Below are 15,607 nucleotides of genomic sequence, written 5' to 3'. Positions count from 1 at the left end.
ACCAAGAAATGCATGCCATGTGAATATGTATGAACCAATCAAAAGGCAAGGTTACGCTTTAGTGTGTTAAACACAATAACTGCACTACACAGAAAAATAAGTTACCAAGATAAGGATTTAATGTACACAAATTATCTATGTAAAACTACATATTCTATTGATAAACACTCTAATATGTACTGTCAGCAAATCTTAGATAACATAACACATGATTTACATATCAGTGAATAAATTCTTAAATAATACAAAAAGCATTAATTATTACATAATAAAGAGAAGTTGATTGGTTTTTTTTAAAAACACCTCAAACTTAAAGTAGGCATGGTGAGTCCATACATCTTGATTTCAATACATGGCTTATACACATGCATTATACAATAATTTTAATGTTTAAATGTCAATAAATATTCACAATATTGTAAAAGAAATTCAGAAATCATATTTAATATATATGACCAGTCATTAACATTTTCATTAGGAACAGTGAAATAAATATCAAATTGAATACACCCATATCCCGTTTTACAATTTATTTTCCACCAACGATTCAATGTGAAAGTTCAGTCAGTTGCATTGTGGGATTACCGTATGACAACCCCAAAAATAGTTTACAGAGAACTGGGGTGGATTGCTATAAAACAGTCTTAACTCCCGGATTAAAGTTGTCTTTATCAGATAGACAGTCTTACTAAAGCCACCCCTGTTAGACCATTGCTATAAAACAGTGTTAGCCAAGACTAATGCAGACTGCAGAGAATACCAAATAAGGTAATGCTCTATAAATCTTATTATTATTATTATTATTACATTTCCATGCAAAAAAATCTACTTTAGATCCATATAAGATAAGATCACCGTTTATTACTTGATTTACCACTTAAAACTTTGTTCAATTGGTTGCATTTCACGATCAATAATACATATAATTAAAAATAGAGGTTTCAGACTGTTTTAAGACTCCTTCGAGTAGGCTTTAATTTTAAAGACCGCTTCCAGGTTAGACCGCTGTATAGCAATGGTCTATAATAAAGACTACTTGCTACGTCACAAATTAGAGCCGGCTAAGACCGTTTATAGACCACTTATAGCAATCCGCCCCTGTAATTTTTCTAACATGCCCTTCTTATTTGAACACACACTACCAGAATTAAAATGAAATTACAGGATGGTAAATAAAGTCACCTATCGGGCTTGGGTAGTGTTGCTGATTTTGGCAGGAAAAAAAATCTGGTACTTAATGTGATAGCCAGGATTTGAATATGGGACCTCACCATTGGTAACCAAGCATGCTAACCTTCTCACACTACTATTTTTGTAGGTGGAGCTAATAATGTAATAACATAAACATAATTCTCACTGTTAACTATAGCCATATTGCGGTACAATGGGAAAATATACCAGATCCTTGCATTGAAGGTTGGTGGTGTACAGATTATTAATTGCAGAATTGAAAGTCATGGAATTGCTATACCAAAATCATGTTTCAATGATCGTTATAAAGTACAGAAAACTGTTCTGTCCTTTCGCTATACTGTATAATATAATACAACAGTTTTAAATTAGTACGTCTAGTTTTTTTTCATAAGGAAAGAAAACCAAACCTTCATACTATCTACTGTATACTGCATTAATTAACAGATGTTTGACAAGAGGCCTATATCAAAAGTATTGGTTGTTGTAAGAAAAACAGATAAAGTCTTTTTGGTATTGTCTGTCATTGTATCAGCATTGTGAGAGGTATCTAGAATCGAAGATTTGCCTTGTGTTTTACCATGTATCTGTAAAGAAATTTTAGAAAATTGATTTATTAAATACTTATTTATTTAAAGCATAAAACAGTTTTAAAAACTGGGAAAAAATAAATAATGTATGCTTTTTTCCTAAGGATACTGTGCATTCTAATCAGCATAAATATTAATAAAATGTTTGGGTGATTTGGCATATATGGTAAGGAAACGACCAGCATGTGAGAGGCATCTGTTTAAGACCTGCCTGTGCCATATAGCTTGGATATCCTTAAGCTCGGTTTACACTATCAAACTAGTTTGACAAAAAAAAAGTGTGATGTACCCCAATATGGTACTGATATTCCTAAATATGGGATATGATGTCATTGTGTCCACATATGGGCATGTCACATTTTGTTGATAGTGGAGACAGAGCTTTAGGCAAGATGCTTTACTGTGTGGTATCATCAATTGGATATCATGTAAAGCTGTTGGTCCTTGGTAAATGTGGATGATAAAGAACTATTTGAAAAGAGTAGAGGATCATCTCCTGGTGTGCTGATCTGGGTAGGGGTCTAACTGCGACTGGGGTTTGTAGATGGGACCTAATCCGAATTTCCTCAGTATCCAGTTAAATTACATTTGTATATTTTATTGTATTGTAGTACAAATGTGTTTCAGTTCAGTGATAAAATTAAAATGGAAAGCAACTTACTTGTCTAAGCTTTGCCAGAATTTAATCAGTGTCGCACGATCCAAATGACGTTTACTGCGACTAATATTTAACACTTGTACATCCCACTTGGTCACGTTGTTATCCAGTGATAAATCATCATACTTCAGATGAAATGCTCGGACTAAAATTAAAATAAATGAAATAGATAGACTGGATTATGATTTAAACTTTGGTTAAACATTAAGCTAATCTTAACTGGTTTATTCAATTTAAATTAAACAATATTTTGCTCCAAGTCTTCAACTACAGAGCAGAAATAAAGTAATGAAAATGTGTTGGAAATTTCATTTGTGTGTACATTTAAACACGCCTGAGTAGATTCTCCTCATTTGATTGTGAGGATTGTGGGTCTCAATAACTCAATAAAACTACTATGTGCAAGTGCAATTATCTTGCAGTTACTTTTTTTTACACAAGGCTTTGCCTCGTGAAAATAAAAATCTTTCACATCATGGAATTATTTGCACCGTTGCACTCACAAACGTTCATTATTTGTATAATAGACCTTTACTACTGATCAATTTTGTTTTCGTGCTGCAGCTGACTCCAGGAACATATGGCCCTGTTAGGCTGTGCACTGTGGCAAATATTCTCAATAGAAGATGAACATCATGAAACAAACAAAATCAAAACAATCTAGAAGTGGTCTAAAGGATGAGTGCTTGAAAAGTATTGCTAGTTGACCAAACGTAGTACTGTACCATTTAATTTATGGTCATTTAAACAATATTACCGTGTTCAGTTTAGAAAAAATAGAACTTACTTTTGGCAAATATGTCAACTGGTGAACCGTCAGACAACAACCAAGGCCATCCCTTAAACTGCCACGCAGGTCCTTGGACAAACACAGCCACCACACGATCCCTAAACAACATATTATTATATATCAAATATTTAGCTTTTATTGAATAATAAGTATGATATTATCATCATCTAACCAGTACAATAATGTATTCATTTATATAGCGCAAATTCTATATGACCCTTTCACATTAATACCCCAGTAAAAGATGTATGGAAACATACTTCCATAATGTTGTAGCCAGGAATCAGTTATTGTTTTATATATAATTCTCTATTGAAATTTGGTCAGTTTGTCAGTTAAATTATCCTAAAAGTGCCTGAAAGTAACCCAGTTTTCTGTCATACTGAATACATATTGAACTAAACTCACCAGTCTTGTGGCTGTAGTTTGTTAGGTGTATCAATGACTCTATATGGTACCGTTGTTTGACCTCCTTGGCTGGCGTCTTTCCTTCTTTGTAATAACACCTCATTATCTCGACGTGCTCCTTGTGCTTTCTTTTCTGCCGTCGTTAAAAATCTTAGAAATATTGATGAGAAAAGGTTATTATGTATGCGGACTAAAAAAACATTTTATGCATAGGCTTACTTATTTTCGCTTTTTAAATGCTTAGCTGTCTGATTTTGCAAAACGTGCATGGTCTTAATAGCTTTAGGGTTGGACGTAGTGTTAAAACATATATGTAGTGCCTCTCATTAGTTTCACAGGAAAGTGTCCAGTTACAGAAGTATACCTTGAATAAGGATGTTTATAGTGTATTATTAGTATTAGCAACAAGGCGATCTAACAACAGGATGCTGAGCTCACGTTGCCAAGATAGGAACTTGTAACAGTCTTTTGATCTTAGTATTGGCTGCGATAAAAACATACTAGGTTGCGGTTCAGTACCAAGTATATTATTCTTCTGTTCAGGGGCAATCAAGCATAAAACCTCGGTTCTAATGAAGCTCAGAATCCAGTTGTTAGATTTCAAATAGTGTCTACCCAACATCAAAATATCCCTCATTACTAATCATACTCTTCCAATTGAAACTACTTATTATTGATTCTATTGATATCTATTCACACTCAATCATTTTTAGGCTGACATTTTAAAAAGTAACCAAAGATGTAAATGTACTCACTTCAAGTCCTGTAATAAATCTTTTGCATTATATAATGAGATAAGTGACGTTGTGGAAGCTGGAATAATGATGATAGGGGTTCTAGATGTTCTTTTTGTTGGTTGTTTTACTTGTGGTACTGCGACTGGCCGTGGGATGGGTGCTGGTTGTGGAGTTGGTGTGGGTACTGCAGCCTTCCTTGCACTGGCTCCCTCCTAATTGGATAAAAAACAACTATGTTTATATCCGCATTACATACTTTTTTACTCGGAGTACCCGAGTCTAGGACTCTCTCATCTTCTCCTCTTCCTCTTCCTCTTTCATCTGGACACTATTGAGCAAACTTTCAAGTCATACTAGTTCTTTACACGTAGTCTGACGGCTCTTAAACATGGCAGGCATATACTAGGGTAATAGGTGAACAAAGCTATAGAGAGAAATTGTTTGTACTTCAACCGGATGCAGAATTATGACGTCATAAACATGGTACCAATCGAAAAAAGTGTGATTTATAAAGTACTACTCCTCCCTTCGTTGTAGTATGGAGCTGGGATTTAGCATGAATATACTACAGGGACATGTCCTCAAAGCTATAGAGCCGGATTTTTTAATTTCAAACCGGATGCAGCCATATGACGTCTTGAAGGTGGTACCTTGGTGCCAAACGATTTTCTTCGTAATATAGCCGTGTTTGGTGTCATTTCAAAGGTCTTGACTTGGAGAATAAGAATATATACAGTAAATCCTATTTATGATAGCAAAAAATAGCCGTATTTGGTAGCGAGGTTATTGAAGTGTATGTGACGTTACATCCCGTCTTATGATGTCATTACAGCTTCTTTTGCTGTACCCTGAGTATCGCACATTCGTGCTTATTTTTTTAAATCATGCTTATTATATTAAAGACCCCTTCCCTGCAATTTTGGACGTTTTTTGGAAAATAATACATATATATCACTTTAAAAACATTAAACCATGTCATTTCTTGTCTTAAATGTACGTTTTATGGTAAATTATGATAAAAAGTGAGAAACAATGCACTACCTAAGTAGCTCGCGGCGATCGACCTCTCGTGGACGGTCTTAGGCCTAGCCTAGCTAGGCTTAGTTTTGTAGGCCTAGCTGGTAAACATCGGTAACGTACGAACATCGTACGCGAGCTATATACCTAGCCTGACGTTGTATAGTTGCTGCATTAATTGTCTTTCTATTTTTGCCAGACTCCGTTGATACAAATTGGGGAAAACCCGGTATTTTCGCTGAAAAGTTAGGAGTCTTCCATTTGTTTTGGCCTCACGATCGATCGAAAAGTGGGCGAATTACAGGTGAAAAATATCAATCCGCGCGCAATGCATTTTGGGATTTTTAGCGGGCCGCTATAATTATTAGAATCGACTTATTTTTCACATTTTTAACAGTTTAAAGACGAAAAAAGTTATCGCAATAGGACCATATAGTATTATTTTTACATTAAATATAGTTTGTGATCTTAAATTAGATCTAAAAAACGTAGGGAATGGGGCTTTAAAAGAAAACAAAATTACCATAAAGATGTTTCCCACGAAGCATATCAGCAGGTAGTGAAATTTGTTTTAAATATAAATTAATTTTTAAATAAAAATACTAATCTATATATAAATTTACGTAAGGGCAAAATTCGGTAAATCGTGCGTTATTGCTAGAATGTTTACTCGATGGTATATAAAGTTGGTTCGTACTTTCGGTACTGATTTTAACCACCAGATGTAACCCTGTTTACTAATTAAATTGATTTCGATAATTAGTTATTGACGATTAAAACGAATTTAGGTTCAACGATTTGCCCCAAATAGGGGTGTTTTTCGATCGTGGTATACACTGTCTAATGGAGGTCCGTCTTGAAAAATACCCGCAGACAATAATACGAGGATGCTTCGCATTTTCCTATCTCCTCCTACGATAATTGTTTTTAATGGCTGAAAACCGGTTGAACAGCTCAAGTACAGCATCATAATGTTGAAGACAGGCCGATTTTTTTTTTTATACTATTTTGATAGATTTAATATACGTTTATACAAATGTATTGATTTGCGATGAATGGAACATTCCAATCTCTGTTCCACAAGTGTCTATTCCCTCAGGCGTCGTAAAGGCAAGTACTGTATAATTCGATCCATTTTTTTTTCAACCAACCCAACCATTTCAATCTGTGCTGCAAAAAACGTAGGGAATGGGGCTTTAAAAGAAAACAAAATTACCATAAAGATGTTTCCCACGAAGCATATCAGCAGGTAGTGAAATTTGTTTTAAATATAAATTAATTTTTAAATAAAAATACTAATCTATATATAAATTTACGTAAGGGCAAAATTCGGTAAATTGTGCGTTATTGCTAGAATGTTTACTCGATGGTATATAAAGTTGGTTCGTACTTTCGGTACTGATTTTAACCACCAGATGTAACCCTGTTTACTAATTAAATTGATTTCGATAATTAGTTATTGACGATTAAAACGAATTTAGGTTCAACGATTTGCCCCAAATAGGGGTGTTTTTCGATCGTGGTATACACTGTCTAATGGAGGTCCGTCTTGAAAAATACCCGCAGACAATAATACGAGGATGCTTCGCATTTTCCTATCTCCTCCTACGATAATTGTTTTTAATGGCTGAAAACCGGTTGAACAGCTCAAGTACAGCATCATAATGTTGAAGACAGGCCGATTTTTTTTTTTATACTATTTTGATAGATTTAATATACGTTTATACAAATGTATTGATTTGCGATGAATGGAACATTCCAATCTCTGTTCCACAAGTGTCTATTCCCTCAGGCGTCGTAAAGGCAAGTACTGTATAATTCGATCCATTTTTTTTTCAACCAACCCAACCATTTCAATCTGTGCTGCAGAGGTTGGATATACATTTTTTTAAACAGATAATGAGCTAGCGCTTTCACTCGCCGTATATTATGTACACATCTTTATTATTGCAGTTAAACCACCCACATCACCACCCTTCCCTCACTGGCATGAGTAGCGTTGTAAAACCAGTAGAGGATGGGCCTACGGTACATCACATGCCCTAAACGCAGAACAACTTTGGAGGGTAGGGTAGGAACCAACTTAAGTATGAATTGGCTCTAAGAAACAATTGAAAACCATTATGCCTACTAATTAAGTTGAGTTAGATAATTTAATATTTATTGACCATTAAATCGAATTTATGATTTTGCTCGAATAAAGGTGGTTTTCACAAATTGTTTTAAATTATATAAACATATACACGTCGTAGTGATGTATCGTTATATGTACTGTACTATTTCAATCGACGGTGATAGTTTCAACAAAGTATTAAATCGCAATGTTTTACTGTGTATAGTGGTATATTATTTGTAAAACATGAAAACAATTAATATTTCGTTACTAAATAGATAAAGAATATATTTAAAAATTGTTCTTCTTTGCACCCATCCTCTTCCCCATCCCTCAACCCTAATGTTACATACAAAACACAAATTAAGTTTGTTTAAATTTGACTTAAACAATTTGTCTCATTTTGTGACAAGTTTCTCTTTCGGAAGTAATTCCCAGGGTGCTAATTTTAGTTGAGTACATAAATCAGGGCATCACGTATGCAAAACCCAGGAGAGCAACAAATCGCTCTCCTCAAATCACCGAGGAGAGCAATTCGCTCTCCTTGCAAAAATTTTAAATCGCTCTCCTCAAATATCAACAAATGTATACTGTACCTCTCCCCTAAAATCCCCCACACCCACCTTTACACACAATATTTTCCGTGGGGATCGTATTATTCTACAGTAAAAAAACTCAAGCCAATTTTTTTTTATGGCCTGCCTGGGTAGATTGGGTTTCAGGAGCCTGGAGAATCCTGTCCTGGCCAACTATATGCCTTTAGCCTAGCTTTTCTAGCCTAGCTTGTTGGCCTAGAAATCAGACAGAAAACCTGAAAAGTATTTACCTGCAATTCATAAATTATACAATTCTAACATGCAACAGCCATTAAAATATTGATAATAAGTTACAAAGTGTCATTTTAAAATAATTAAGAAAGATATTTGATCGTGTTTAAATGTGTCACACATGGGCGCACGCACAATAGGGGAGGGCTGAGAGAGCTTCTAGAAGATGCTGACGTCACACGTCAGCACGTGTTTTGAGGAGGATTTGAGTGACCAAAATTGGTTAGAACTTTCGAAGAAATAATCCATCTTCAAAATGACATAATTAAAGCAACCAGCAGCTAAGCTTTTTGAAATAATAAACATTATATTTAGGCCCTCCTCCTATATTAATGTTTCCTTTTAAAATTAAATATATTTTATTAACTCGTTCCATAAAAACATAAAGGGAAAAATTATTGGTTGGGACATGATCTTCCTGTAAAGGAGGTGTTTCTATGACACCGTACTGGTTGCACTATGAGGCGATGAAGTAAAACTCGCCCTTGAATCGAATGCGCGCAGGCAGGGGAATTCCCTTTGTTGGTACCTCGCACTGTGAGATGGAGCGCGATGAATTGCTCTCCTTTTCGAAGGTTGTTGATTGCGATCGCGCTCGCGATCCTTAAAAACGAGGGACTGCCAATAGGCTTGTAGCTTTATAACTTAGCTTATATATTATTAGCCTAGGCCTAGATTGGTTTTAACTTTTAAAAATCCACGTGTTTTTAGGCCTCTTGACAGAAAAATCAACACTGTCAAAAGCTAGGCTCTAGTATTTTGAAAATTAAGGAGCGCGATAAATTGCTCTCCTCGAAGCCTGTTGAGGAGCGCGGAGGAGCGCGGTCGCGCAGGCGCTCCTTATAAATGATGCCCTGTGAGTACATAAATCACAGTGTCTATTTATTCGTTCCTGTAAACGACATGTATTATTGTCCTGCGGTACGTACATTTGAAATCGCCAGTTCTTTAACGCTGAAATTATTATGTATTCGAGAACCATCTGTGGGCACGACCTAGATGGTACGCGAGCGAAGCGAGCGTACCATCTAGTAAAGGTAATTAATTGTTATTGGGAATATTTGTTTATTTATACATTCATATGTCACATACATAAATTCACAGTGACGTATGACATACTGTTTTTTGGGTGGTGGGGTGGTTGGTATCTTTCACTCACTTCAACAGAAATTACACAATAGAAAATTCATGATTTCTAAACTAATTTGTGGCGCTATATTGGCTGTCAAAAAAATCCAGGAACTGTAAGAGGATTTGAACCAATGACCACAGGATTGGTAAGCAAGCATGTCCGCCACAAAGCCACTACTTACAATTAATTATTTGACTGTTATAACTTTGAATAATATAACATACAACATTGATAACATACCGTTACAGATTTCAAAGGCATTCCGTGATATGTTCCCATTGTGTCAATCTTAAACTCCTCAGTTCCTGTTAGAAAACAAAGCCAATATAAAAACTAATGAAATCAGAAATTGGTATAGATAGAAAATACAATAGCTCATTGTTAATAATATGTTCGTGTTTAATTAGGTACAGCTTACAGTTTATTAAGCTTTTACAATTTTGCTAACAAAGCACTGTCTAATAATACCATTATACACCTGATTCCTGTACTCTTGTGTATCATCATTGTATCTATGATACAGTGACACATATCCATCACATATCACACTTCATAATACAGTAGGAATTACTTTTAAGGGTAAATGAATGTTTAGCTAAAAACAATGTCACATGTGATGAATTTACCTATATTATATAATTATTGAATTTGCCTAGATACAAAAGTGAGTATAGTCAGTCCTATGGGCCTGTACATAAGTACCAAATATGTGTAGAGGGTGGGTTTATATTTGGATTACATTAACAATGAAATTTACCAATCTCAGCCTAAATTAGGGGGTGCTGGGATTATACATAGGATTATGCATAAACGTATTCATATATATTAATTAATAAAGAGGCAAACACTGTACCTTCTTTCCTCTGGAACTTTTCCTGATCATACCTGTTATATTGATAGTGTGCAGGTTGGCTTTGTTTGCGTCTTGCATCCTATAAAAAATTAAAATTTTAATCCAAATTTGTAGATAGTCAAAGGCAACAAATTATGCCCAAATAATGAATGAATACATAAAGACAACAAACATGTTCAGTAACTTTTATATTTCAAGTTTTTCTAAATTTGTTTCTAATTGTGCTGAATTGGCAAGGTTCATTTAATCCTAAAATTAATTTCATTAGCGAAAACAGACTTTCCCAAAACCAGATTCACTTAACCTGACTGACTCTCCCAAAAAACCAACTTTCTCAAAACTAGAATCTCCCATGTGGACTCTCCCTAAACTTGACATATTTTTAAAGGACCATTCATCATTCATATATTTCATTCAAAAACCAAAAACATCTCTTGAACAAGGAAGTCTAATTTTAAGCATCACACTTCCTGCTTAAAATGGAATGATCCACTTTTATCTTTCTAAAGCTTTGTCTACACAATCAAACAAATGCGATGTGCCCATATATGACATGACGATGTCATATCACTGCCATATTTGGGCACATCACACTTTTTTGTCAAACTAGTTAGATAGTGTAGACAGTGCATTAGAATACATACTGTTTCATTTGGTTTTGTTGCTGGTGTTCTGGGGTGGGCCTGTGATCGATTTGAACCAGATCCACTTCCATTTTGTTTTCCTTCTTCTTGTGCTTTCACCGATTGCAAAATTGCAAACACATTTTTGTCAAAATCCTGCAAAATTGATAGAAGAGTATTATATTTTATTTCCATAAGCATTTAATCAATCTTATACGTTGAAACCACTGGTGGAATATGCTACTATATGTTTTTTTTTAAGGTGACATCTATAGTACTGTGATACCCTAGCTATTGGACCTGTACTGTAATTAGACCTAATATTTTCCAACATACCCCTGATTCACATTCACATAGTAAACAACTTTTTTAACAATTTATGTGTTTAAACTAAATTGTATACATTAAAGATGTATTGTCCCCCTAAAAAAATGTTTTTGTTGAATATGTGATTTGAATGTCACATAATAGTTATTGACTTCGACCAAAAATTGGATCAGAAAAAATGTATTTACCTAAAATTTAAAGCAATAAATGGTCAAATTGGCTGCCAGCCAATGGATTTTTGGTTGAATTTAACCATTTACCATGTTATTTTATAAGTGAAAACATTATTTTTTCCAGTTTTTTTTCTACGGAAGTGATTCACTTCATTAAAACTACAAAGTAACCTATTAAAAGTCTGATTTAATTAATCTTCATTTTTCATGTTTTTGGGGGACAATATATCTTTAAAGGTTGTTTAATGTTTTTAAGTTTTAATAAATATCAATTATGTTATGTTCCAAGGATATCAATAGTGAATGTTATCATTGCCCTAGTCTATAGGTGACAATCCATTTACAAACAGAACATAGTACACACATCCAAGATGCTCTTCATAGACAAAGCCTAACTTATAAAGCTCTGTCTACACTATCAAACTGTATGTGATAAAAAAATGTGATGTGCCCATAATGGACACGGTGACATCATATCTCTATCATATTTGGGCATTTCACACACTTTTTTGTCAATTAGTTTGATAGTGTAGATATGGCTTTACAAGTCTTTTGGAGTGGAGTTGTTTTTGGCATGATAAAATAATCCAGACATCTGACAGGATTAAAACCTAGAACACTAGTATTGATAGTTGAATATAAAAGCCACTGTGCGAAAACTCAACTCAATGATATATACAACAGAATTATAGAATTTGCCTAGATACATATAGATAGAGTAAAAAAACCTAAGTGATAACATTGTTGTGAGTACTAATGCGATTGAAAGAAATAACTTACTTTTCCTGTACTTTGTAAAATAGATGACCTTGTACGCCATAACCTTTCTCTACTCATGATGTCTCTTGTGACGTCAACTTCAGCATCAATAAAACTACCTCTTTGCACCTCGTCCTCTTCATCCATTTTAACCGTGGCAATCTTTGTTCTTTTCTTTGCTCGTAGCTTGGCACGGATGGCGGCAATTTTCTCAACAGACAATCCATCAGAGAGGGGACTGAAAAACATTGAAAACATAATTGGTCACTTACTAATAATAAATACTGACCTGTGTTTATGACTTGAATGGTGAGAATATCAGGTTGATGTTGAAAAGCAGATCCATCAATAGTCTTGCTATGTGTGGTTGAAAATTCTTACAAATTTCACTAAAAGCTGAACGTGCATTGTCACCACTATCACTTTTCCGTTCAGTAGAACTAATACTGAACGGCACATGATACGCAATTAACCAATCAAATGGCAAGGATACACTCAGGTTTTGTAAAACGGATGATACTAAAGTATTGGTATTTCACCCATCCTCTTATCACTCTAATAAAGTTTCCAGTGTTTTACTTACATGATTTGGTTTGTATTAACTGTACTGCTTCCTTCATTGTGAGCCTCTAGACGAGCAAGAAGACGAGCCTAAGAAAACAGAAAAATAAATAATTATATGAACAACAATAATTGAATGGTTATCGGAGGAGGTAGACATTGTAGGTGTTATTACTAATTAAGTAAAGCTAAGGACTATGGAAAAAAGCACTACAGTAAGCCATGTAGTAATACTACAGCCCAATATACAACAATACAATACAGAGTATAGGAAATACTCGGATGAACTATACCATTTTTGGAGTGGGTGTTCAATGAAAATTTCTACTTTTCATGCTATATCTCGCTCTTTGTGGAGAAAGGGATATTGTCGGTTTATCCAGGTAAGCTAGGCACAAAATAGACTATTTGTTAATATAGATGACAGCGTTTTAGGTATGTTGCCATCTTAATCACCAGATGTAGAACATCAACCCATATCTGATGAGTGACTAACTTTAATAATACTGTACATCTTTTGTTTATTAACCATCTGCACACAATACCTTATCTATTTTCATCTGTGCTTCATTTCTTGGCTTTTTAATGCCTTCTTTCTCTATTTCCTCTGCTGGCCTCTTACTAACTGGTCTCTGAGAAGCTATCTCCAATGGAGCACTCTTGTCAATACTTGCAGATGTATCTGATTGGAAAATAAAATTGCCAATAAATTTTGTCTCCATTCAATTTTAACAAACAACCTAAACTTACTGTATGCATTAATTTTGAGCTTGATTTGAACAACAAGGTCATCAAGCAGGGCAGAGTATTAAAAGGGATGACCAAAGAAATGGTATGACTATAGCATCAGGAAATAGATAGAGCTGCCTGTCACTCAGACACCGAGTCTAGCAGAGTACAGGGACAAATGGAAGAAGCTTTGTGGTGTCCTTTTTATTTATTTATAGATAGATATGATTGGTGCTTGTTAACATACTTGTCTCTCCATTCAGGTAAGCCAAGAGGGGTCTTCTGTCTGGTCTCCTGACAACAGGAATATTTTCAGCCTGAAAAAAAGGAACAACAATTTACTATGATAATGTGTAAAGTAAAGAGAGAAACCCACAATGGGTCCTCTGGGAGAACAGTCTTAGACTGAGGAGGCTACCCAGTATAAAAAATAATAATAACCCCTCATCCACTTCCCTGAGAAACCTTTTTTTTCAATATTTTTTTTATATTTCATTTCCACAAATTCCTAAGTCCCTAAGAAACTTGGTATGTTTACTTACAGCTGCCTGCCTAACGTAGATAGGATGAGCATCTTTGACATTCTTCAGTAAAAACAGAATGGCATCTAGAGTATAGTATTCTTTACTCACTCCGTCTTTTCCAGTTCTTTAACAAATAAATGTTTATTTCATTAGATACACACGCAATGTACTGTACATATCATCATGGGAAAAAATGTGACACTAATGATTTTATTACGATTTAAATACTTACACTAAAACAGTACTAGGCCTAGGTAATAATGTCTGTAATTAATATTATAAGTATTAAATAATCATACAGAACAATGTCATATTATTATACAGGTATTAAGTATGGCGTTAATTATTATTTTAATAATTTTAATTTCATGAGGTTAACACCTTTTTCTATATATATAGCCTAGCTAGGCCTAGGCCTATTACTGAACTAAATAGCCTAAAAATAATAAATGCTCATTCATGGAACATGCAATGCATATTGAAACAAACTTTCATTCAAGAAAATAATGTTTATTTATTTTACTTTTAGGCCTAGCCTAGTAGGCCTAGGCTAGGCCTATGTTTTTTTATCACAATAATAATCATATATAGCCTACTTATAGATAGGTAGGCCTAGGCCTAGGCCTATATGATATGGTCCTGATATGGTAGGCCTAGGTAGGCTAGGCCAATTTATTGCACACAGACAATGTTCGGATGGCCTGGCCTGCCAAATCAAGCTTGGGTAAGCAACTGTACTCTCTAGCAACAACGCTCTCTACTACTGGCTTGGCCGAGGCTAGGCCTAGCCTCTCTTCTCACACTAGCCTAGTCACACAACACGATATAAACAACTTATTTTAAATTAAAAAATCATAATAACTTACCCCCAGATAACATAGTTTGTTCTGACATCTTTAGGCCAAGAGAACTCTCCAAAAGAGACTTGTTCTCCATCTTCTACTATGTCTTTTTTCTGAACATTATATTGCCTCAAAATGCTTAGTACGTCGGCCATGGTTGCTTCGGTGCCTTGGAAATACAGTCCTGATCCTGATTCGATTTCTGATGAACAAACGAAGCGCGACTTGTGATGCCTATGTAAACTCGAGCGTTTCTATTTCAAAACCAGACCTAAGCGGTAACCAATGGTTTTTATTTGTTTAATTGACTCCTAAAAAATCATTTTGTTTATGTTTAATAGACAATTTTACTATATAGTTATTCACTTTTTACCAACAATATAATGGAAATTATATTTTACTTGATTGTAATTAAAACAAGGCCAACAGCCATGCATGCTACAATGCATAGTGATACCGGACCGACAGACAGACCGACAGACATACCGACCGACATAGTGAACTATAAAGTCGCGTCCACGCGACTAAAAAGGCATAATTTTGACGAATTTTTTAACTTTTTCATCAAAAACGTGCGCAAAATGTCCAATTCGACGTGCTCGTATGACGTAATTTTAAGTCGAAATTGTTTAAAAGTTGGTAAAATTATTAAAAGGCTGCAAAAACATAAATCACACGAAAAAAGTATGTATTTAACGCTACGTGCGCACCGCGCGCGTAAAAATTTGCGCGCGTTTGGGAATTTTTGACATG

General features: G+C 34.7%; 1 protein-coding gene across 1 annotated transcript; it reads right to left on the bottom strand.

Annotated features, from left to right (window-relative positions):
- Positions 1–107: 107 nt before the first annotated feature.
- LOC140046495 (parafibromin-like) lies at positions 108–15,043 on the bottom strand. The gene is made up of 14 exons (XM_072091152.1): positions 14,879–15,043; positions 14,031–14,136; positions 13,736–13,805; positions 13,305–13,441; positions 12,782–12,849; positions 12,220–12,436; positions 10,961–11,095; positions 10,317–10,395; positions 9,704–9,768; positions 4,393–4,586; positions 3,638–3,787; positions 3,227–3,327; positions 2,443–2,584; positions 108–1,778 (listed from the first exon to the last, which is right to left on the bottom strand). The coding sequence occupies exons 1-14, from the start codon at positions 15,007–15,009 to the stop codon at positions 1,742–1,744; spliced, it is 1,632 nt and encodes a 543-aa protein (XP_071947253.1). The 5' UTR covers positions 15,010–15,043; the 3' UTR covers positions 108–1,741.
- Between the last annotated feature and the right edge of the window lie 564 nt (positions 15,044–15,607).

Source organism: Antedon mediterranea, chromosome 4 (genome assembly GCF_964355755.1).
Source record: "Antedon mediterranea chromosome 4, ecAntMedi1.1, whole genome shotgun sequence".
Classification (NCBI taxonomy): domain Eukaryota; kingdom Metazoa; phylum Echinodermata; class Crinoidea; order Comatulida; family Antedonidae; genus Antedon; species Antedon mediterranea.
Note: the sequence above shows the minus strand (reverse complement) of the source record. Positions and strands in the feature narration are given on the sequence as shown.

What these genes read in the sequence shown, in the direction of transcription:
- LOC140046495 (XM_072091152.1), bottom strand. Translation starts at nt 15,009, where the DNA reads ATGGCCGACGTACTAAGCATTTTGAGGCAATATAATGTTCAGAAAAAA. An exon ending in GTTAATACAAACCAAATCAT is followed by an intron (nt 12,437 to 12,781) that starts GTAAGTAAAACA and finishes AATGTTTTTCAG; the next exon opens with TCCCCTCTCTGATGGATTGT. An exon ending in TGCCTTTGAAATCTGTAACG is followed by an intron (nt 4,587 to 9,703) that starts GTATGTTATCAA and finishes TTATCCAATTAG; the next exon opens with GAGGGAGCCAGTGCAAGGAA.